We start from the raw sequence: 23170 nt of genomic DNA on the forward strand, positions 1-23170 counted from the left end.
GTTTGTATTTGACAATTATTAAGCTTTGTACCTAGGTACCACTGTTGTGTGTATTAATAAATCTATTTATCTATTCATAATAAAAACATAATCAACACCAAACGACGATTTTTGATTTTTTTTACTTCGCGAACTCCTTCTTCAAACGCTCAATCGCAGTTTCCAAGTTGTCTCTGTGGCAAAACGCGGACATGCGGACGAAACCATCCCCGGTTGGCCCAAAACCAGCGCCCGGTGTGGTGACGATATCCGTCTTGGTCAAAATTTCCGTGAAGACTTCCCACGAGTCTCTTCCGTCAAAGTCGACCCACACGTACGGCGCATCGACGGCTCCATACACTTTAAAACCCAACTCTTCGAACGTCTTCTTCAACATTTTCGCATTTTCCTTATAGAAACCGACCGTTTCTTGCATAGACTTCCACCCTTCGTCGGACAACGCCGCCAAGCCGCCGCCTTGCGCGACGTTGGAGGCACCGTTGAAGGCCGTGCACATGCACCTGTTCCAGTCGAATCTGACTGAAGAACCGTCCGCAAACTTCAACGCTTCCGGAACGACCGTCCAGCCTAATCGCAAACCCGTGAATCCGGCGTACTTGGAGAACGAGCAACTCTCGATGCAACACGTCTCCGAGCCTTCAATTTCGTAAATCGTCTTTGGACAATCCGGATTTTCGATGTAAAACGCATACGCCGCATCGTAAATGACAATTTGACCGTTCTTGTTCGCGAAATCGACCAACTCTTTGCATTGCGCTCTAGTCGCCGCCGCCCCAGTCGGGTTATTTGGCGAGCAAAAGAAGATGATGTCCGCGTCCTTCGCAGCTTCCAAGTTTGGAAAAAAGTCGTTGCCCGGCACGCACTCCATGTAGACGATGTTTTCGTATCGTTTCGTTTTTTCGTCGTAGCCCGTGCAGTGCCCGTTGATGACAGACGAATCCACGTACGCTGGATACGCCGGATCTTGCACCGCAACTTTTCTCCCCGGACCAAACATTTGTTGCATTCTCGAAATGTCGCACTTCGACCCGTCCGAAACGAAAATCTCACTCGCGTTTATCTTCGTCTTCTCGCTGTAAAAGCGCTTCACGATGAGGTCTCTCAGAGGTTGTTGTCCAGCCTCGGAGCCGTAACCGCCGGTCTTTTCGTACCCGGCGACCGTACCTAACGCCAAAGCCGCGTTGGCCATGCCCGACACGATCGGCGCTGGGATTGGTTCCTGTTAATGAGAGAGAGAGAGAGAGAGATGTGAGTTTTTCGCAACAACATCGAACACACACACGAGAGACACACGACACGTAATCAAAAATCAATCGGATAAAATTAAATCAAAGAACGCAAAGAAGACAAAACAGAAACGTACGGTCGTATCCCCGATCCCTAAACTAATAATCTTCGCGTCCGGGTTTTTCTCCAAGTGCGCGTTGCGGATCCGCGCGATTTCCGGGAACAAATATCCCGCGCGAAGTTGCGCCATGTTTGGATTTCGGGAAACGTTCGACATCGCGGCGACTTTGACGTTGATTTTATCGTGTCGTTTCGGTTGTTCCTTCGTGAGGTGCTTCGAGGACGACGAGGAAAGCTGTTTGCCCAAAAGAGACGAGGTGCTGGTTGTCATCGAAAACATGATTGGAGGATTCAAACTTGTGTGTGTGATGTATATATATATATATATATATATATAAACGCGGGCGTGTTGCTCGAGTTTGATGAGCGAGGAAAAAAAAGTGGCGTGTGTGTCTCGTTCTGCTCTTTTCTCAGCCGTCAAACCTTTTCGTAGGTTTTTTTTAAAACCTGCTTTTTTTTACCCAAATGGAGGTGGTTGAAAATACACCAAAAAAACAACAGCTTTTCGAGCGCTCAATGCGTGCGTAACTTCTTCATCGAGATGAAACGAGAACTGAAAATGAACACACAGAACACTCGTAGCGGTATGTATCTTTGCGTGCATTTTCAGCGATATTTATTCGCAAACGTGGAAGATATGGGCACAAAACGAGAGCGTTTTTCGCAAAAAAGAGAGGTTGTACAAAAAAAAGGGAGACGAAAATTTTTGAGACAACACCACAGACAAAAGAGCATCACATTCGAACGCTCTTTTACCAAACGAGGAAATACCGCAGCACACGCGCGATATATAAACGAGAAACACAAATATGACGACGACGACTCTTTTTCTTCGGTTTTTCTTGCTGTTCTTTCTCTTTTTCGCTTTTGGGGTTGGTTCTTTTTCTTTCGCATCAGCGAATGCGAATTCCGGGAAAGAATCGGACAACAAATATTTGTCCGAATTGCGCTCGAAATTACAGATCGAACCGATCACGCCGCACATCGACGCGCTGTCGAAATTCTCGAGCAGTGAGGACGAACTCAAAGGCGTGACGAGGCTGGTGTACTCGAAAGAAGACTTGGAAGCGAGAGCGTACGTGAAAAACTTGATGAAGAAGAATGGGTTGAAGGTCAGAGAAGACGCCATGGGGAGCATTTTTGGCCGCTTGGAAGGGGTTGAAAAATCGCAGAAAGGAGGAGGCCACGTGGTCGGGTCTGGGTCGCACACGGACGCGATTCCTTTGAGTGGGAAGTACGACGGAGTGTACGGGGTATTAGGCGCGATTGAAGCGTTGGGAGCTTTGAAACGGGCCAAGTTTCAACCGAGGCGACATCTCGAAGCGGTTATGTTCAACAGCGAAGAGCCGAGCAGGTTCGGGATGGCGTGTTCTGGGTCGAGAGCGATGGGTGGGGTTTTAGACGCGGAGAAATTGGAAACTTTACCGGACGTGTTGAACGCGTCGACGTCGTTTTTTGATGCCGCGACGCAAGCTGGGTACGGGAGCAAATGGCGAGGAGAGAAGAATGAGAGAGCGCGCACGGCGAAGGAGATGGTTGAGCAATGTTCGTTGATGCCGATGGATTCGCACTATTATTCGTTCGTGGAGCTACACATTGAACAAGGCCCAGAGTTGGAACACGAAAATTTGGATATTGGAGTAGTTACGGCTATTGCCGCGCCGGCAGCGTTGGAGATAACGTTTGAAGGCGACGGAGGGCACGCGGGAGCGCAGTTGATGCACCTGAGGAACGACGCGGTCGTCGCTGGGTCTAAGTTGGCCGTGGCCGTGGAGGAATTCGCGAAACATTCTGGGAGCGTGGATACGGTTGCTACAGTCGGCGGGTTCACGGTGAAACCAAACGCGATTAACTCGGTCCCGCGAAGCGCGGTTTTGGAGATTGACGTGAGAGATATAGATTTGAAACGCCGAGATCTCGTGGTGGAGCAGATTATATCCACGGCCAATAAAGTCGCCTCGGAACAAAGAGTGAGAGTAAACGTACGCATGATCAACAAAGACGATCCTGCCACGTCTGGCGACAGCGCAATGAGCGCGGCAGAACTCGCCGCGTCGCACTTGGGACATACCCAAAAGCGCATGGTCTCGAGAGCCTACCACGACACGTTATTCATCGCCAAAGCGTGTTCAAACGTTGGAATGATTTTCATCCCGTGCTTCAAAGGCTACTCGCACCGCCCGGACGAGCATTCCACGGAAGATCAAATGCGTAAAGGCGTCGAGACGTTAGCGCTGACGATGGCAAAACTTTCGAGAGAGAGGCCGATCGTCGAAGACCACGAGGACGTGAACCAGGAACACGTGAAGCTTCCTTTTTTCATTTCGGAGGACGACGAAGAGAACAACAACGCAAAAACAGACCCGCCAGAACCGAACGACGAGTTGTGATTCAAATTTATACACGCGTAACTCGTAAAATGTGACAGAGGCATGCAGGCCGCGTGACGCTGTCGATCCAGTACATAATTCTCCCGTAAACCCATCATCGTCTCGTACTTCTTTTGCGACTTCGATTTCTCTTCTGTCACAAAAAATCGCACTAATCGAAAACCAATATAAAAGAAACGCAAACAAACTACTTCGATGACGACGACGATGAGGACATCTGCGATACTCGCGACGGCAAAGACGGCGACGACGACAACGACTTATATCGCTTCTTCAAGATGCCGAAGTCGAAGTATTTGCGTCGGCTTCGCTGCCACGTCGTCGTCGGGGAAAACAAGAAGACAAAGAAGAAAATCAACGCGCTTTACTAAAGGCGTTTGGGAAACGAAAGCGCTCCTCTCGGAAGAAGAAAACCAAACGCAAATTGCCTCGTGTAAGAAATACGTCTCCGATTTGACGCAGATGAACATGAAACTCCCGTTAATACGTCGATACGTGGCAGGAGCGAAGAACGATTTGAAATTGTTGCAAAGCTTTCAAGATATGCTGGCGGAGAAGAGGTTGCAGGAGGAGAACGAAGACGAGGAGAAACGCAGGGAGAAAGTTTTGTTGATGCTGAACGATTTGAGGTTAGATAAAGCGGAAGAGGAACAATTTTGGTTAGAGCGAGGGGAGGACAGAGTGACGAGTTCGTTGACGGATAACGCGGTTGGATTGACTGAGGACGATAAGGTGGAAGTGAGTCGGATGTTGGCGACGGGGACGATGTTCGCCGTGCAAGGCGCGGTGTGGAACGCGATTTTGTTGTTGTTGACGGTGGCGGGTATTTTGTTGTTCGTGGGGAGAGGCGACGTGAACGTGGCGACGCCAGGGGCGACTGGTGCGATTGGATACTAAAGAAGGAGAGATTTTAATTGTTTTAATACTTAGCACACTAGTCCCTCAAGCTTCTATTTTACATTTTCTTCTTACACGAGCGCAAAAACGCTCGCCGCTTCTCGTCGGACGTCCGGCGATCGATCCTCCAAAGCGAGTTTGATCATCGATTCACACGATTCCTTGAGTTTACTCAAACTCGATTCCATTTTCGCTCGCGAAAGCAGTGCTCCAACTGCTTTGATTGTTTCAATTCTCAACGCCGCTGGCGCGCTGTTACCGACTTCGCTCAACGCTTCGCTCGAAATTCGCAAAAACTCGTCGTTATATTTTTCTCCTCCGACGTTTGATGATGATTTAGAGGAGGTGAACAGACCTCGGAACATTCGAAATGAGGAGACTCGGGTTTGCCACGGCTTGCCGAGCGCAGAATGTTCGATGGCGACGCGGTAAAGCGCGGAGTGCACGTCCGAGGAGGCAACGTCTTTGAGCTCACCGACGACGCTTAAACATTCCATGGCGCGTTCCGTGAACGCCGATTTCGATTTGTTCTTCTCGAAGCGTTCCATCTCTGCGTCGGGACCATCCATTTCCATTTCGTCGTTTTCCTCGTTATTTGTATCTCCCATTCCAGCATCACGACCATCAACGCCACTGCTCACGCGTGCAGTAAGACTCGAAACGAGCGCCTCGACGAAACTCTGAAACTTTGCATCCTTCACGAACGACGCCGGCGCGACGTTTTCCTCCTCACCTGGACCGCTCGCCACTAACTGTTCGAGGGAACTCTTCAGCGCCTGCACTCCAGCCGCGGCGAAACCGTCGTCTTTGCTCTCGACGCACTTTGTTAAACGATTCAAGGCTTCGAACGACGCGTCTTTATTACTTCCATTTTTTTCAACCATCGCCATGGAAATCATCGCTTTCAACACGTTCCCTAACGCAATTGCCAAATCATTCTTCCCTTTAAACGCGCGATTCGAGCGCAGCTCGTTAGAGAGCACTTCTAACATGTCGCGTATCATCTTTTCTTTGTTTGCATTCATCTCGTCCGTATTGTTTATCGACGCATCTTTGGTACTGAAACTCGTACTTTGCATCGCCGCCGATACCGTTCTCGCCGCTCGCGATTTGAGCGAATAGTTTGTACCTTCCAAGTGTGGCTTCAAGAAAGAATTCCAAAGATTTGGAAAATGTTTGCCGATGGCGGAACCTCCTCCGGCGGCGCCGGCACCACCGCCGCTCAACTCTTCCCAGGCGCTCTCCCAACACTTTGCGACGGATGCGTTTTCATCGAACGTTCCAAAATATGCCAACGGAAGTAACTCATCCTCGAAGTCTTTCAAGCACTCGACGCCTCGAGAATCTTTGGCCATTTCAGAGATGATTTCAGCCGCTGCTTCGCGGTTCGAACAGTTGCTGCTGTCGTCGTTGGCGAGTTTCAAGACGTCTGCGATTGTTTTTTCTTGACGTTTAAGCGTAGCAAAACGTAAACACGTCGCGAATGTTTGGCAGTATTGACGGAAGACGATTTTTGAAGACGCGCCACCAGAGGACACGCCGTTCAGAACATCTGGCGACGCGAGTAACGCTTCACAAATCTTACCGGCAAAAAAGCCTTTCGCTGCATCTGGTCGTCTCGCGCATAAGCGAACGCAAAACCGACCCGCACCAACCTTTGTGTTCAAACCTAACCCTTTCTTGAAAATGTTCGTAAACACCGGAGCTAACAATTTCGTCTCTTCTAAATCGACGTGTTGAATGAACGCGTCCAGAGCATCCGAAATAATCGAGTTCGAGCTGGCTTGCACGCGCGCGTTTTGAAAGTTCTCAACGACAGAGTTATTTCCGTTAGCGTCGGTGTCATTTCCGAACATCGCGGTAACTCTTTGTTCGTAATAATTCAATCGCGTATCCTCAAACGTGGATAGAGCCTCTAATAGCGCTTCCACTGCGGTCACGCAGTGCGGTTTCAAAGCTTCCGCGGGAGCTTTCTTCAGGATTTCGCACGCGACGAATAACGAAAGCTCTCTCGCGACAGAGGAGTCCGATTTTAATCCTTTCTCGAAAAGTTGAGGAAGGATCAAAATGCACGCCTTCTTTGCGACGTTTCTCTTTTCGTCCCTCGTGGAGGAAGCTAACGATTCCCCTATTTGATTGGCATCAGTCAATCGTAACGATAACGACCGCAACGTCTTCACAAACATCATCCCTCGAATTCGAACGGTTTCTTTAATATCATCTGCAACTCTAAACGCAATCGTCCATGCCTCTGCGAGTTTTTTCTCTACGATATCAAACGTCTTGCCTGCACCGCCGCTCGAGAACAACTCTGCCAATGCTTCCGCGGCGGATTGACGCACGCGCCATTCGCGCGAAGAGCAATCGAGAAGGAGACGTTCGCAAATTTGATCGAACATTTTCACCGATAAATCAGAAGCGACAACCATTTTATTGTCATCATCACTTTTCTTCTCTTTCTCAGCCGCGACAAGGGTTTGCCACGCCGCCTCGGCGGTTTCTCGCATGTTTAAATTGACGTCCTTCCGCAACCGATATAATCGAGGTGCGAGTTGTTCGCTGTGCGCGGATAACGACATGCCCGCTTTCTTTGCAATTCTAGCGATACCAGCACCCGCAGAGGCGGCGCGATTAACTTTCTTCTGGTGGTTCGAAATCTCCATGAATTTATACAACAAGTCGGGTTGTCCGATATCAGACACGACCGAACAGAGTTCTTTGTACGTGCTCAACATAGAATCGCCTGCATTGCCACCACCACCACCACCACCACCATTGTCACTAGTCAATGTCTTCTTTTCTTTCGCTTTCGCTTTCAACGCGTCGTCGCCAGTCAAGTTTAAACCGTCTTGGAAAACAACCGTATCGTCCTCGACTTTCGACATCGCGCGTTTCTTGCCTTTATTGCTCGTTTCACCACTCAAAGCTTTGGTGAGATTTTCGAGCAAAGTCGCTTTGCTCGCTTCGTCTCCTCGATCGTATAACGCGGATAAACCAGTTGAGGCCATTTCTTGGGTGGTAGTATTCGTATCGCCGAGTGCCGCTAAGAGCGCTTCGTGCGCGTCATCGAAACGGGACTCGAGCAAAGGGATGGTGTTTATTTTCGTGCCTTTCTTCGCGTTCGAGTCCTCGTCGTTCGCATCAACCGCGTCGTCCGAAACTATGGATGCAGAGGAAATGGACGGATTCACAAGAGAACAGAGCACAGCCGTTGCGCCACACCGAATCTCTTCGCGTGAACTAAACAAGAACCCTACTTTGGACTCTCCTTCCTTACCGTCGTCGTCGAATAGATATTTTAATATTATTTCGCGAAGAGCGTTTCGGTTACCAACGGTAGCGTCTGTTGACTCTTCACCATTACCTATTTTCACAGAGGGTGTTGTCGCTTCAGTGCCAATATCCATAGAATCAGAATTTGGCTCTTTTGGCGATTCAAATAACTCATCAACCTCGCGGTCAATGTCGCGGACAAACGGCGTCAAACTCGCGTCGCCGCCATCCTCGCTCGCAATATCGGTGCTCAAAACGAGATCAGATTCGCCATAAAACCCGAACTTTATAGAATCCGCTACTGCAAATCGAACGTCGTCTTTCTTTACCGTGAGTAATGAGAAAACTTTCTCAACGAGTGGTTTCGCGGCATCGAGCGATGTTGCGATCGTGGCGCCGCGGCGAAGCGCACATCCGGCGGCAAAAGCGGCCGAGGCGGCAACTTTCGGTGCAGCCGCTGCGCGATCCATGGCTTGCGACAGCGCAGCAATATCATCGTGCGATATGACGAAGTTATTGTTCGAAGTGAACAATGTTCCCAAACACTCGCATCCTGAAATACCTAGCATGACTTCTTTCGAAGGCGCGTCTGTTCGGGGCACGTTGAGTACAGCCTTACGAAAAATGGACTTCGCTAACTCGTAGCGTTCTGGTGTAAACATGCTCGCAGACTTCATTTCTTTGGTTGCCGTAGCTATCAACGCACTCAAAGATCTCAAAGCACCGTCGGCAAGCTCCGCGCGTAAGTTAGAGGCTGCCGCCGCGTCGCTTTCGTTCAAAGCGACTGCTTTTGAAGCGGTCTCCAAGAAACCGGAAACGAGTGCCTCGACGTCGCTCTCTGTGAACGAGTTCAATTTTAACATAGCCCCTATTAGATTTGCAGATGCCTTTCGCGTGATCGCGTCGTCCGTAGCGGAGAAAAATTTTGCGGCGCGAAGGTAGTATTGATAATTATCCTTCTCGTTCGCCATAGAAGAAGAACCTTCCGCTTTGTGCGCCGAAAACAGAACATCGCGAAGTTCAATCAAGGCGAGCGAGGCGAGTCTCGGTCCACTCGTCCTAAGCAAACAGTGCTTCAAGAATCGTCGATAACTTGCGCTGGTGCTAGCATCGTCGGCACCTCTGTTCATATGAAATCGACGACTTTGTCGAAGAAACTTCAAGAGCGCAAACATCACCTTTTCCGGAAGCGGCGATTGGTCATCTTCTCTTTGCGGATCTTTCGCGAGGAGCGTATTCTTTGATTCCGCTCGATCGAGCATGCGCGCAACGGTTGAATATCCATCCATTTCCCCTTCCTTTCGTAAAATGAGCGCCGAGCGAGCGGCATCGCGAATGTCCAGCTCAGGACGCGCGCAGTTCAACGCGCACGCGAAACGCACGGCAACTGAATCGAATCGGAAACAATTTTCACTCCCGGCGAATCGGAGCGCGAGAAGTAACGCCGATTTCGCGCCCGGCGGCGTAGCTTTACCCTCACCAGTGGCATCCGAATAATTCGCATCTGATGATGCGAAAGTAGTAGAGGCATAACGTTCTAAAACTTCCGCGACGACGTATTCCATGGCTAATTTTTCACCCTCTTTGACGATGGAATCCTCTTCGCACGCGCGCAACAACGCGCGTCCACACTCAACGATAGAACTTCGAGTGTGTGAATCGTATTCGTTTTCAATCTCGGTAAGAACGCGCTTGAGGAACTCGACCGAGTCGATGCTGCTCTTTGAAGAAGCACTCTCTGCCATCATCATATCTTGCGAAGCCTTGATCAACTCTGGCGCGCGTTCGATGAGATGCCCGAGCGATTGAAAACAGAAACCTTTCAATTCCATGGCGCGGATTCGTTCCGATGTCGTCATAGTAGCCGGTGAGGACGTTTCTAAAGTATCGAGAGTTATCAAACACGTCTCGAGAAGTTTTGGTGCGGCTTTTTCAAGAATGTCTTTCTCGGCGTTCCGTAAAACCCACGCGGAAAATTCCATCCCGGACGCTCTCAATTGCTTCGAACGCGGATTATTCAAAGACGACGAAACAATCTCGACGTTTTGCGGGAACAAGTTCGCGCTGCGTTGCGAACGCGATAAAACGCGACGCAAAATATTGGACCGAATTTCATCGCTCGCCGGCTGCACTCGGATTTCTCTAGGAACATCCTCGCTATCGCCAAGAAACCATCGAAGTTGGTGCGTTATGAACGCTTCGTTATCGGCGTCTAAATCCGGATGCGCGCCGTCCACGCCGCACCGTTTCTTTAAAACCGTCTCGCCGTATGAACGACACGCCTCGGACGCGTCGCATGCCACCGCTAACGCGATCGGAAAGAGTTCTTCCGCAGATACGATATATTTCTTCACCGTCCTCAGTAATTCCACTTGCATGGCATTTTCATCTTCTTCTTCTCCTCCTCCGGTTGTTTCGTTTTCCTTTTTGTCTTCCTCGTACACGCACGCCTCGGCTAAAAATTCCAAAAGAGCTTTCTTTCGTTCCGCTAAAGACTTTAAATCGACACCCATGCGCCATCGACCGGCGCTAGAACTCGATGCAGACTCTCGCGCTTTCATTCGCGCCTCCTTATCGCTCACCGCGACGTCGCCTAAAATCTCCTTCATTAAACTTTCGCTCAATCCGGGTCCCGGTCTGTTTTCGTCTTCTTCGTCCGCCGGCGCCGCCGCACCGCCCGACGGAATCGCGTTCCCAGCCAACCTCGCTACGCCGCTCACAAACGCCTGCTCTCTCGCTCTTCGCATCTCCGCACTCGCCAACTCCACGTCCACACCACTCCCGCTCGTCGTCTTTGCCAAATTCGGTTGGTATTGCGCCGTCGCTAAAACGTGTCGCAAAAACCGTTTCCTCGTTCGCGCGTTGGACATCCACTTCGCGCTGTTCCCAATCGACCATCGTTCTTTCACGTTCTCTTCGCCGATGACATCCACCGCCACTCTCATCACCTCTTGCACCGTCTTCTCGTCCTCTATCCCTCCATCCGCACTGAAAAGTGCCTCCAACAATCTCTCCGCCGACCGTCGTTTCGTCTCGTGCGACGCTTTGCTCCGTTCAAACGCTTTCTTCGCGTACATCATCCCGAACGTCCTCACCAATCCGTTCTCTCGACCGCTTTTCCCTAACACCACCTCAATCACCCCCTCCAACGGGAACTCAATCTCTTTCAAACCGTTCGTTCGTTTGTTCACGTGCGTCAACAACTCCACCGTTTTCGTTTTCGTCCTCGCGTGCGTCGAGGACAGTTGCGCGAGCACCATCGGCAAAAGTTTCGATAAAGTCTTCTCCAGTTTCGAGTCCTCGAGTAAAGAGAGTCTCGTTAACGCGACGTCGAGTTGCGCGCACTCGCGCTGCTCTTCTTCGTTTGTTATTCCTCCGCTCATAGTTTCCGTTATGTCGTCTCGACGAGGAGGATGATGTTGAGGCAAAACAAAGGCACAACACGGAGAAAAGAGCAATTTTTTATGAAGAAAAAAGGAGAAAAAATATCTCACGCACGCATGAAAAAAAGAAGAAAAAACGGCTGGATTTTTATTTTCGCTAAAAATATTAGTTTTTCTTTTTTCTTTCGTTTGACGAACGCTTGAGAGTTGGTGCGCTCTTGAATAAAGAACTTTGCTCTAAAACGCGCGAAGCGACGAGGAGAGAAGATATACACACACATAATAATGGGGCAAAAGTGTTCGGCGTTGTTGAAAGAGAAAGAGGAGGAGGAAGAAGAGGAGGAAGAGGAAGAGGAGGAAGAGGAGGAGGAAAAGTCGTTCTCGGGGAAACCTTCTTCCTCGAACTCTTTTTTGGAGGTGAGAAAAGACTTTCTTTGGTTTTCGAAAGAAGGCGCGGTGGTCTCGAAGGACGACGACGACGAGGAGGAGGACGACAAGAACGCGCGAGAGGAGCGGGCGCCGTTTTTTTACCAGGACGAAGCGGAGGAGAAAAGAGGAGGAGACGAGAGCGCACCGCGCGTGGTCGGGAACGTATCCCTCGTCGTCCAAGAAGAAGAAGAAGAAGAAGAAGAAGAAGAAGAAAAGAAAAAGAGGCAAAGAGCGGGGAGTAAATCAAAGAGGTTTCTATGGACGGTAGGGGAGAAGGAGTTGCGAGAGGCGACGCAAAATGGCGACGGCGAGGTCATATCGACGATTTTTGTCGCAGATGCGCATCGCGAGTTTCGATTGGCGCTGAAAAATTCGGTCGAAGTAGAAGGCGGCGCGGCGAAGGCTTTGGTATCGGCGAGGCTGGAATGTTGCCCGCCGCCGTCCTCGAAAGCGGCGAACGCGGTGGACGTTGCGGCGACGATGCGCGTGTCTTTGGAGTTTTCGACGAAAAGAGGTGAAAACAGCATCAACGACGAGAGTAGAGCATCAATCATACTGCGCGAAGCGTACATGAGACAGGTGTTGAATCAAGGCGAATGTCTCGTTTTGCGCGATTTTTTCAAGAGCGACATCGCCGAGAGCAACGCGACGAAGCTCACTACCACGAAGAAAAAAGCAACGACGAGTACAAAAGATAGATTTCAACTCGTATGCGAGGTGGATTTTGACTCTCTCGATTCAGTCCCGAGCGAACGCGATGATGAAGACGATATCAACACCTTCAACTCTTCCGCAATCGTTGCGTATTGCGTCTCTCTTTCGCCTCTCCTTTTCGTCTTTGAAAACTTCCTTCACGAAAGCGAGTGCGAATTCTTGCGAACGCTCGCGGATAAAGATTTAAAACGATCGAGAGTGACCGATGGGAAACTTTCCAACGGGCGCACGAGCTCCTCGTGTTTTCTCATCGGTGCAAAGGGCAAAGAAGATGTAGTGAAAACGATCGAAAGACGCATGTTGGATGCGATTCGCAGTACGCCGGTGTTGACGACGAGACGGTTCGATACGCTGAAATTAAAAGGTTCGGAGCCAATGCAGATCGTCCGGTACGGTAAGAACGAAAAGTACACGAGTCATTTCGACAACAAAGCGGGATCATTTCGTCGAGTGGCAACGTTCATGTGCTATTTGAGCGACCAGTGCGAAGGTGGATGCACGAATTTCCCAAAGGCCGAACCGCTTTTCTTGGAACCGTCTTTCGATGAGCACGGGGCGTTCAAGCCTTTTGGAAGGAAGAAGAAAACCGTCGCATCTGAGCAACACGGAGTTAAAATTCACCCGAAACTCGGTCGCGCCATTTTATTTTTCTCCATCTCCGAGGAACCGTTCAGAGAAAATCCGCTCTCGCTGCACGAAGGGCAAACGGTAAGAAAAGGCGAGAAGTTCATCTGTACGAAATGGTTGACGAGAACCGAAGAGAGCGAAAACGAGGAGGACGATTTCGTGTCTTCAGACGAAGCGGACGCGGATTGATAGAGACGTTGTTTTCAGCGCGAAACCAGGAATAAGAGAGACAGAGAGACGCGTACATTTAAAGCAAAAGTTGTACTTTTAATTCCGATTAGTATTGAATTGTATATTTCCAAAATTAATTTTCTAAAGATCTTAGTAGACGCGCATCTTTCCTTCCACCATCGCTCATATTTGAGTACTGGTGTCGGCTGTGTCAGCCATCGAGCGCACCGTGTGTATATTATATTTTACAGGTACAAAACTTTCCCCTCCCTCTTTTCTACATCTTTTCTTTCTCTATGTAAAATGAAACGTGATTAGGAATCCTTGGACTTTTTACTTTTCTTCTCGTCGCTACTCGAGTTGTCTCGTTCTCTCTTGCTCTTCTTGTCCTTCTTCTCTTTCTTTTCTTTCTTGCTCTTCTTCTCTTTCTTATCTTCCACGACCACGTCTTTGTCTGGATTATACGCCTTCTTGGCGGCGATAACGGCGCCGTCGCGGTCTTTATCCAACTTTTTGTTCTCGTTGTTCATCTTCGTCACGCCGCTGGCGTCGCCCAAAGTTTTACCCTCCAACTGACGCAAGCGCGCTTCCACTGTCGCTCTGGCGTTAATACCAATCGTAGCTTCCGTCTCTTCCCCGAGCGCATCCACTCTCGTCGCCAACGAACACTTTGCCGCCAAAACTCTCGAAATCTTTCCTTTAAATTTCGGCGCAGCTTGCCCGATTAAACTCGCGTGGTAAATCAAACCGTATTTCGGCGTATCGTGTTTCGTTTTTAACGCTCTGAACAACGCCTTCTCCGCGCCTAGAATCTGCACCGTCGAGGCTGGCTGTTTCGCCAGGTTGATCAACGAACCAGCGTGTGAAATCAATCTCGCGCCAACCAATTCGCCAACCAACACCGTTAAATTCGGCGCGATGGCGTTCATTCTCGCCTTCAAATACTCCGACAACTGCGCCCGGTATTCGCTCAACGAAATCACTTGGTCCGCCAACTGACCAATGTTATCCAAGTCTGTCGGCGCGATTTCCGTTCCCATAGAAATTACTGACGCGTCTTTGATCTCATTCTCCACGTCTTCGTCGATGGTATCGATGCCGCTAAAATCAATATTCGCCGCGTTGGCGCGATCGCCCATCAATTTTGCAGCCTTTGCGTACGCGTAGTTATCCGAAATAATCTTCGTCAACTCCGGAAAGTGCCATCCGTACCACTCTCGCACTCGCATCGCGTACGTGTTCAATTCCTTATCCAACTCGTCCAACAACCCAATCGCTTGCACGACCATCGTGTCCACCTTCTCGGGAGAAAATTTCAGCTTATATCTCGACAAAGAGTGCGACAAACCCAACGCCATCGGCGCGATATCCGCGTCGGTTAAACCACCAATCAACTCATTCAATTGAGATCTCACCCCTCGCATCAACTCCATCACGTTGTTCGAATACACGCACTCGATCCCCAATTTTTCTTTAATAGCCACCCCGAGTTTAGAATCCGCAATCGCCAGCGTTTCATCCTTCACGTGCTTTTTCAAAAACGTCTTCAACGACTTCCCGACTTTAGACTCCACCATCGTCGCCGCCGCCGCTAACGCGTCCGTCGTGTTTTCAAACTTCCCGAACGCTTTCATCGAGACCACTTTCTTGGCCGATTCCGCGCTCGAAAATGATTTCGCCAGTGCCTTTATTATTACGAACGCATCGCAAAATAGAAGAGTTTTTGTGTAATTTGAGAGAATTTTTTGTCAGCAAAACAGAGGAGGAAACAATCGATTTTAGTAGTAAATAGTATTCTCTCTCACACTACCGCTATTAATAACACAGCAGCCATCACTCGTAAACGAGAGAGAGGGAGAGAAGCGCGCGCGTCGCGACGAGTCGCGGAGTAAAAAGAAAAACTTATGCTCTGCGTCGAGAAGAGGCAAAGGAAATTTCTGTTCGTTAATTGCCCCCAAGAATGAATTGGCGGCGGGAAAACAAAACACATTCATCATCATCGCAAAAGAAGAAGAAGAAGAAGAAGACAAACATTTGAAACACTTACATCGATATCTTTCAACTTATCCTCGTCTTTGACTTTGAACAAGGAGTACCCCGCCGGGGTTTCGAATAAGAGCAGCATCTCGTTCTGTGTATATCTCGCAAGACTCGTTCTTTCTTTTAATGGAGAGAGGAGAAAGGGATCCTGAGAAAAAGAGAGACCCGATTTATATAGGGTTGAACACCCTAAACATGTTGTGTGAGATATTTTCCAACGACCAAAATCACTCCTTTCGCTTCATCATCATCAACACCTTAACGTTCACCAAACATGTCATCATCCAATAACGACGCGAGTAATACTAATATAATCAGAGACGGTTTGAATGCGATAAACAACTACTGGATGTCCATTCCAATCCCAGACGCCTTTCGCGCGTTAATTACCGTCCTCGTCTTCCGGAACATTTTGTTCGCCATTCGACGGTACTTCTTCGGCGACGAACGAGAACTCGCTCGGAACGGAGGTGATAAAGGCCTCGTCGTCGAGTGCGAATCGCTCGAGCAGGTGGAAAAAGAAATCGAAAAAGCGAAACGGAGAGAGAAAGCGGTCGCGATTGATTACGGCGCGACGTGGTGCCCACCCTGTCGAAGAATGAAGCCAATCTTTGCGAAAATGTCCAGGGAGTTTCGAGACGCGTGCGCGTTTTTAGCCGTGGACGTGGACAAAGCGAGAGACGCCTCCATGGCGGCGAAGATTCAGTGCATGCCGACGTTTCAGTTTTACATGAAAGACGGCGAAAAGTTGGACGAGGAAGTTCAAGGTTTGGACGTCGGGAAGTTACGGCGAATATTGACGAAAGATTTAGGTTGCCGAGCGAGCGAGGAGGAAGAAAAGGAAGAGAAAGAGAACGCGAAGATAATAGCTCAGCCCGGGCCGGGTACGATCAAAGATAAAAAGATGAACTGATGATTCGAGCGGTGTTGGTCACAAAAAAGTGTTTTTCGCTTTGAGAGCTCGCTCGCGCGTCGGCGCGCTTTTCGCGCCCCTTGTACTAGTTAAAATTTGCCAGCACTTTTGAGAAAAGAGGTCAAAATTCAGTTCAAATTTACCCTACAATTCAAACACCTTTGCGCGCGCAAAACCTTCTTTTCTTACTACCATCACCGTCTCAAAATCGTCTTTGTTTCGACTTTCAGTAAAGACGATCTCACCGTAGTGCTCTCTCGAAATACGTGCTTGATTTTTGTTCTCGTTGTTCTCGCGCTTTAAAAGTGTTCTTCGTCGTGCTGAGAAAATGACTTCCCTGTCGACCGCCTTCCCGGAACGGATCCTCGCTCGGGCGATCGCGTTCCTCTCCCTCCTTCTCCTCCTCCCGAGCGAGAACAACTTTTGTCCGTTTTTGTTCGCGCGAGCGGCGGTACGGAGCGAAACCTGGCCGTTGGGGATATACAAGAACCAAACGATCGCGTTCAAAAACTTCAACACGGACGACGACAGCGGAACCACCAACAACGAAGGCGTCGGGGAAATTATGTTCGAAGCGAGTGTCACCTCGTTGACGAAGGGAGATTTGATTTTAGGGAGCGCGAACCACGCGAGCGCGTCGGACGGGACGCACACGGTCGGGGCGAAAATTCTCGCGTTGCAAGCGCAGCTCGATGCGATCACGACGGAAGTGCTCGGACTGACGCCTCCGTCGCCACCTCCTGCGCCGGGGATGTTTTTTACGGCGGTGGCGCTGAGCGACGACGGGGGGCAAGTGACGGTGGATATCGGGGAAACAGCGTTCAACGAAGCATTTCAGCTTTGTCCGCTCGTGAAATACGTTCGAAATGGTGCAGACCACGCGTATTATCATCGCATCACAGATATTCCGTCGAACTTTGACGCGTATTCGTTGTTCACGTACACGTGGAAGGACACGAACAACGTGCTAGGCACGGATTTTGATCTCTTCGATACTTTAGACGACTTACGCTCCAGCGCCAACAAGTGGCAGTTTTGTAACTACAACGACCCGGACGTGGGGTTTCCGAGAGATTGCGGCAAAAAAACGTTTGTTGGCGACACGTGGTTCTCCATGCCCGGGGATCGATTCAACGCAAGAGGGTTGGAGGGCGGCGCTTCGTTCGAGATGTGGAGCGGTGGCGGCTGCCCAGGAATGGTGGATCCGATTCCGTCGGCAAGTTGGGCACAGTTCGTTGAAGAATGCTTAGAGGAAAATGGTGCGGAAGTCACCGGTGAATGCACTGAGTGGGCGTCTACAAATAATTACGGGACGATGCCGAGGTGGGACACGAGTTTGGTTGAAGATATGAGTTCCACTTTTACTGGAAAAGACGCCTTTAACGGCGACATTTCGAAGTGGAACACAGAAAAAGTGACTAAGATGAATGAAATGTTTTCTTCCGCTTCTGCGTTCAACCAAAACATTGGGAATTGGAACACAGCGCAAGTGAATGATATGTATGATATGTTTTATTCCGCTTCTGCGTTCAACCAAGACATTGGGAGTTGGAACACAACGCAAGTGACTGATATGAGTAGAATGTTTGCTCAGGCTTCTGTGTTCAACCAAGACATTGGGGGTTGGAACACAGAAAAAGTGAAATGGATGGATAATATGTTTAATTCCGCTTCTGCGTTCAACCAAGACATTGGAAATTGGAACACAGAAAAAGTGACTGATATGTCTCATATGTTTTCTTCCGCTTCTGCGTTCGACCAAGACATTTCCTCGTGGACGGGAACGGCAGCGACAACGGCGCAATCTAACATGTTTCTCGGAGCGACTGCATTTGAAGCGAAATTCACGTGTGCCGACGCCGTCTCCGGTCCGGCGAGTTCGTGCGATACGATTAAAAGTACTTGGTTAATCACTGCTTACTCGTATCTTGGTGAAGGCGAGTGTCGTCAATCTGATGGCAGTTACCCAATAAAATTCTCGAAAGGCTATTACGATTTGAACCCTCACACGAGCGGTACTAATGCTGAGCAAGCTCTGGACCGATGTAAGGCAAAGTGTTTCGCATTCGCGTGGTGTTTAGCTGCCGAAGTTGTACTTCGGGATATTTGGGATACACCTGAGTGTCGATTAATTACGGATTGGAACGCTTATGTTGTTGAATCGACGAATACATTCCAAAACAATCAATGGGGAGGTACGCAAAGTATAGATGGTGAAAATTATCAGACGTATTGCAATGGTGGCTCGTCCCCGTGTAGCTCTTCAAATGTTTTCGATGGAGGGAAACTCAACAGTCGAGATGGATACCACTGTTACATAAAGACTGCTTCGATATGATACGATATAAAATACGAGTTTGAAGTTACTTACTGTTATTACTTTACCCCTCCTGTTATTACTCTTTCCAACCTTTCCACCAGACTATTATATTACACTCGCCATTGAATGTGTGCACTCTAATCAAAAGGCGTCGGGAACTCTTTTGCAAAAAACGCCTATTTTTTATCTCGAGAAAATACAACGCGCATTCCATCTCATTAAAAAAACTCTCTCCCGTACGTCACCTTCTCCTTCGAAAAGGCGGCACATTCCACGCGAACAATCCTACGCACGCGACCGCACTATGAGCATGGAACGATCTATGTCCGAGCACGGGGTCGTCAACCATCACCATCAAATTCGTTCGACGCAAACGTTCGACGACGATACCGCGAGAAATATGAGCAGAGTTGAGGCTGTTTCTTTCCAACGAGAAAGCGGTGAAAGAGAAGAAGAAGGAGAAGAAGACGAGGAAGAGCAGCAGCAGCAGCAGCAGCAACAACAGCGAGACGTGATCGAGGTCCCGCGAGGTTATCGACGACCGCGACGCGCGTTGATGCGTCAAATCCCCGTGAGTGACCGTCCGACGAGTAACGGAACGAGAGAACGCACGAGCAGAGGACGACGCGAACTCGAGTTTGCGAGAAGCGAGTATTCGAACTTTGCAAAAGTATCGATGAAAGTTTTCGCGTGTGCGATGTTGGCGGCGTTCGCTGGACTGTTATATATCACTACGCACGAGTTCGGGCACGCAGCAGCGTGTGCGTTGACGAAAGGCCATCGAGTGGTTAAGATTTCGATATTGTCCGTGACGATATTTGAAAGGCCCATAGCGATTGACGAACCACCTCGGGAAGCATCAGATAATGATAACGACGATGGCGACAAGAGCGGTGAAGAAGAAGATGACGCCATTATTACACCAATTGGAGACGAATATCGTTCGCGCGGTATTCAAAGTACTACCGGCGTACAAGACGAGCAAAACAGAGCTCCATCGAAGGTTGGGTATACCACTTGCGCGACCATACAAACGTATACCACTGACATATTTTTAATCGATCGAAAAGAGGCATGGATTAAAGTTTCTGGGTACCTCTCTACGTTGGCATTGCAAATAATATGTGTCAACGTCGCGCTATTTTTCAATTCTATCATTGCGGCGTCCTTTATGTATCCCGATACGTTCTTTTACGCCTGGAAACGATACCCGAATGAGGTGCAAGAGGGGTTTTCCGTTTTAATGTTTAACAAAGTTTTGCGAGAACGTCTCGAGCTTCCACCAGGAGTATCCTTCTCTAGCGAGGTTAGTGATTTTTCGAACAAGTGGGACTCGAAGAATACCGCGTTGTCGTATATGCTAACTGGTATTGGCGTCACATTGTTGTTTTGTCAAATGGTCGTGTTCGCCGTGGTCAGCGAGAAAAAGTTTCAACGACGTCTTGACTTGGAAGAAGAAAGGGATCGATTGCCGCCATTACGAATACCGCGAACGAGAAGTGGTGTGTGATATAAAAGAATAGTAATAGATGCATTCGAGTCAATATTAAAATTAAAGAATGCGTGCTGAGAGTATCAGCAGTAGTAGTAGTAGTAAAAGTAGTAATATCATCGTCTTTTTTGATACGCTCGCGCGATGCGCTAAAAATACGCGAGCGCTCATTTTGGTAGTATCGTCGTAAAGTAACATCTTTCTCGCGTGATCTTTGTTTTCGTCGTCGTATACTTTCAATATTTATTTTTCAGCTTGCTTCAAAGCGTCCAAGAGTGCGGGACAACGATTTCCCCGGACGGATCCTTGTTGTTCATCTTATCGTCTTCGCGTTCGACAATGACACTCATCGCTGCGTAGCCAATCTTGGCCAATTTCAACACTTTCTCTCTTAAAACTTCGTGTAATTTTGGCGGGCAGCACGACGCGTCACCACAACCAACCATTACCATCTCTTCTGCGCACGTTTCGATTGCGTCGTTAAAGATTTTATTCTTCAAGGACCAGATGTCCTTGGATTTCACGGCTGAAGCGATGTAGTTTGTGACTCGGTTGATATCGCGCTGAAAAATCTCGCCGCGTTGGAACAGCTTTGAAACCGCCGATGAAAGCTTTTGGAACTTTCTCGCGTTGTTTCGTTCGATGCGAGCAGTTTTGTTATGTTTTTGCTCTTCAGATTTGGTAAGCCAGGAAGCGAATCGTTGTTGCATATCCGTTTTGAACGCGCGCAAAGCGTTATCGATTATTCTCTCTTCTTTTTCAACGCCGGGCGACGAGTTGGTTCGTCTTTGACTTACCCGGCGAGCAGAGAGACGAGACGACGACATCGACTGTGCACTTTCTATTCTCTTCCGTTTCTTCGTCGATGAGTTTGTCGCCTCAGCTGCGCTTCTTGCCATGAAAAACAAAACGAAGCTATCGTCCCAGTATTCGATGAGTCGCGTCACGATCTCGTCGCGATAGACGTCAAAGACGTTTCTCGTATCGTTCATTGTCGACGAGTTCAGTGCGTCCAGCCCCATCCGAAATGCGTCCGTAGATCGTAACGTCTGTCTTCTTATTCTGGACGATAACGCGATGTCCTCTTCTATCCCGAACATAAACAAGGAGGTCATCGAAATGTTCTGATCGAAATACATCGTCGCATCGTCACCTCGCGAGTAGTCGAGATGTTGCATCATACACGAGCCTCCGATTTTCGTGGCAAACATGTTCGATTCAAAGAACGGATTTTCTCTCCCACGATCGCCGAAATGACTCAAATGCGAAAAAGCTGCCAGATTGGTGGTAGTTTTCGTACTCGTGGCGGATTTCTTTTGAGCGCTGCCTGGGATGTCGAGTAAGTTCACCGACTGGAACGTCGCGCAATGTTGCGTGAGTAAAGCTAAGAGCGCGGAGGCCTTTTCCACGATAACGCGATTTGTTACCGTAGGAGGAAAAAATCCATTCTCGTCTTCACCATCGTAGTCGTCGTCGATTTCAGTGTCCATTGAAACGTCGTTATTATTGTTGTCGTTGTTGTTGGTTCTTCTCGCGGTGCCGTTGACGATATCGCCGTGTACAATTTCATCGTCCTCGTTGTCCATCTCGTGAATATTTTCGTCGTCGTCCACACAGCAAAACGTTCTCTGCTCGATTTTCTCTTCTCGTGCCAAAGTAATAGTGGCGTTTGCCGTCTGTTGTTTGAAAGCCGCGTTGCTTTTCTCTTCGCTTTCGATGTCTTCTTTGAAGGCGACTTGAATCATTTTTGAAACGCCTATTTTAATGCGTTTCCAAGCCTCCTCAGTCGCGACGGATGTTTCATGCGGTTTTTTCGTATCGATACGTTCGGTGAGATGCGAAAAGTCTGGCGTTCCGAGACAGAAGTGCACAAACGTATAAATACGAGCGTCGCAAATGGAATCGAGTGCGATTTTCCAATCGAATAGTCGTTCGTCGTTCGTCGTATCTTCGTCGTCGCTGTCGTCTATGTCGTTTTCGAACGCGCCGTCTTGTTGAAACGCGCCGTCTTGTTGAAACGCAGCTATTTCCTCGTCGTAATCTGCTGGGGCATTGAAATGAAATGCATCAAACTGGTGCGGTGTCCCAAACGGGTCGTCGTCACGCGTGTCCGGATCTTCGTCTCCATCAACTTCGGCACCGTCTGTCTCTTCCTCCTTCTTTCGCCTCTTCTCGCATTCTTGTTCAAGCATTCGTCTCACTTCCTCCTCTCCCGTTCTGTCTCTAGCCTCTTTAGTCGTTCGAAACGTCTGCAACTCCTTCTCCAACACGATCGCTAAGGTCTCGCCGATGTCCTCCGGCGACCACTTTTCAACAACCGCTCGTAAGTTTTCGCACTCCCTTCTGAGCGCGTCGCCCTCGATAACTGAAAACTCTTTCTCATCCTCGTCGTCCAGTTCGTTATTCCCTTCGTCGTCATCTTCTTCAACATACAAATCAATCCCTTCTTCCTCCTCCTGTCCATCTTCGCGTTCTTCCTCTTCATCTTCCTCCACACCTGCAACTTCCGCGTACTTTCTCTCGGTCGCCTTCGTCAACTGTTTCAACCGTCTCAGACCCATCGGTAGCTTCGCCATCTCCGAGACCCGGTCCTTTCCTCTCCTTCCGCACTCGGAAGAGTTCAACAACCCGGCGACTAAGCTCCCTCGCATGTGCTTCGAAATCTCGCACCTCTCCGCCATCGATTTGACGTACAGTTGCACGTCCTCGTCCGTCGCTTCGGCGAAAACACCCCTCGCGGAAGTTTCCTCTCGAAAAGGAGAGAAATACACCGCTTTTTGCAAAAGCTGCTTTTTGCCGCTTTTCTTCGATAACTCCTTCGCGCACTTCGAGCTCTCCTCGAACAAGCCTTGTCTGACCCACCTCGCTAGCTCCTTGTTCTCGAGCATGGTTAAGTGCGCTTTCGATTTCACCGGTAATTTCGAAACGATGATCACGCCGACGTCTATCGGCAACGACGCGAGAGAGGACTTGGCGTCGTTTTTTGTTCTTTTTTCCTCGTCTTCTTTCAGAGTCGCCGAGGACGGTATCGGTCGGCGACTGCTTCCTCCCACGAGGAGCGGCGGCTGCAACCCAAAACATTCACCGAAACGTGATTTTCGAGGCGTATTCGGCGAGAAGTGCGAGAAAGGCACGTGTGCGTCGCGCATCGTCGGTCGCGTAGGTCTGTGTCGC

At 49.2% G+C, this 23170-nt stretch overlaps 10 protein-coding genes across 10 annotated transcripts; 6 read left to right on the forward strand and 4 right to left on the reverse strand.

Annotated features, from left to right (window-relative positions):
- Nucleotides 1-121: 121 nt before the first annotated feature.
- On the reverse strand, nt 122-1627 carry Bathy06g02250 (predicted protein; the record flags this gene model as incomplete). The annotated part of the gene is made up of 2 exons (XM_007512310.1): nt 122-1219; nt 1364-1627. 2 exons carry the CDS (start codon nt 1625-1627, stop codon nt 122-124), a joined length of 1362 nt encoding a protein of 453 aa, XP_007512372.1.
- Nucleotides 1628-2156: 529 nt separating this feature from the next.
- Bathy06g02260 (amidase, hydantoinase/carbamoylase family) lies at nt 2157-3737 on the forward strand (the record flags this gene model as incomplete). Its single annotated transcript, XM_007512660.1, has 1 exon — nt 2157-3737. The coding sequence occupies one exon, from the start codon at nt 2157-2159 to the stop codon at nt 3735-3737; it is 1581 nt and encodes a 526-aa protein (XP_007512722.1).
- A 207-nt stretch (nt 3738-3944) lies between these two features.
- Nucleotides 3945-4634, forward strand: Bathy06g02270 (predicted protein; the record flags this gene model as incomplete). Its single annotated transcript, XM_007512767.1, has 1 exon — nt 3945-4634. The coding sequence occupies one exon, from the start codon at nt 3945-3947 to the stop codon at nt 4632-4634; it is 690 nt and encodes a 229-aa protein (XP_007512829.1).
- Nucleotides 4635-4705: 71 nt separating this feature from the next.
- Bathy06g02280 (predicted protein) lies at nt 4706-11290 on the reverse strand (the record flags this gene model as incomplete). Its single annotated transcript, XM_007512338.1, has 1 exon — nt 4706-11290. One exon carries the CDS (start codon nt 11288-11290, stop codon nt 4706-4708), a length of 6585 nt encoding a protein of 2194 aa, XP_007512400.1.
- Nucleotides 11291-11575: 285 nt separating this feature from the next.
- Bathy06g02290 (predicted protein) lies at nt 11576-13249 on the forward strand (the record flags this gene model as incomplete). Its single annotated transcript, XM_007512762.1, has 1 exon — nt 11576-13249. One exon carries the CDS (start codon nt 11576-11578, stop codon nt 13247-13249), a length of 1674 nt encoding a protein of 557 aa, XP_007512824.1.
- Nucleotides 13250-13545: 296 nt separating this feature from the next.
- Bathy06g02300 (predicted protein) lies at nt 13546-15356 on the reverse strand (the record flags this gene model as incomplete). The annotated part of the gene is made up of 2 exons (XM_007512544.1): nt 13546-14916; nt 15279-15356. 2 exons carry the CDS (start codon nt 15354-15356, stop codon nt 13546-13548), a joined length of 1449 nt encoding a protein of 482 aa, XP_007512606.1.
- A 189-nt stretch (nt 15357-15545) lies between these two features.
- Nucleotides 15546-16184, forward strand: Bathy06g02310 (thioredoxin; the record flags this gene model as incomplete). The annotated part of the gene is made up of 1 exon (XM_007512408.1): nt 15546-16184. One exon carries the CDS (start codon nt 15546-15548, stop codon nt 16182-16184), a length of 639 nt encoding a protein of 212 aa, XP_007512470.1.
- A 328-nt stretch (nt 16185-16512) lies between these two features.
- Bathy06g02320 (unnamed protein product) lies at nt 16513-18522 on the forward strand (the record flags this gene model as incomplete). The annotated part of the gene is made up of 1 exon (XM_007512368.1): nt 16513-18522. One exon carries the CDS (start codon nt 16513-16515, stop codon nt 18520-18522), a length of 2010 nt encoding a protein of 669 aa, XP_007512430.1.
- A 286-nt stretch (nt 18523-18808) lies between these two features.
- On the forward strand, nt 18809-20014 carry Bathy06g02330 (unknown protein; the record flags this gene model as incomplete). The annotated part of the gene is made up of 1 exon (XM_007512430.1): nt 18809-20014. The coding sequence occupies one exon, from the start codon at nt 18809-18811 to the stop codon at nt 20012-20014; it is 1206 nt and encodes a 401-aa protein (XP_007512492.1).
- A 242-nt stretch (nt 20015-20256) lies between these two features.
- Nucleotides 20257-23145, reverse strand: Bathy06g02340 (unknown protein; the record flags this gene model as incomplete). Its single annotated transcript, XM_007512783.1, has 1 exon — nt 20257-23145. One exon carries the CDS (start codon nt 23143-23145, stop codon nt 20257-20259), a length of 2889 nt encoding a protein of 962 aa, XP_007512845.1.
- Between the last annotated feature and the right edge of the window lie 25 nt (nt 23146-23170).

The sequence above is a fragment of the Bathycoccus prasinos genome (assembly GCF_002220235.1).
Source record: "Bathycoccus prasinos genomic : Chromosome_6".
Lineage (NCBI taxonomy): Eukaryota > Viridiplantae > Chlorophyta > Mamiellophyceae > Mamiellales > Bathycoccaceae > Bathycoccus > Bathycoccus prasinos.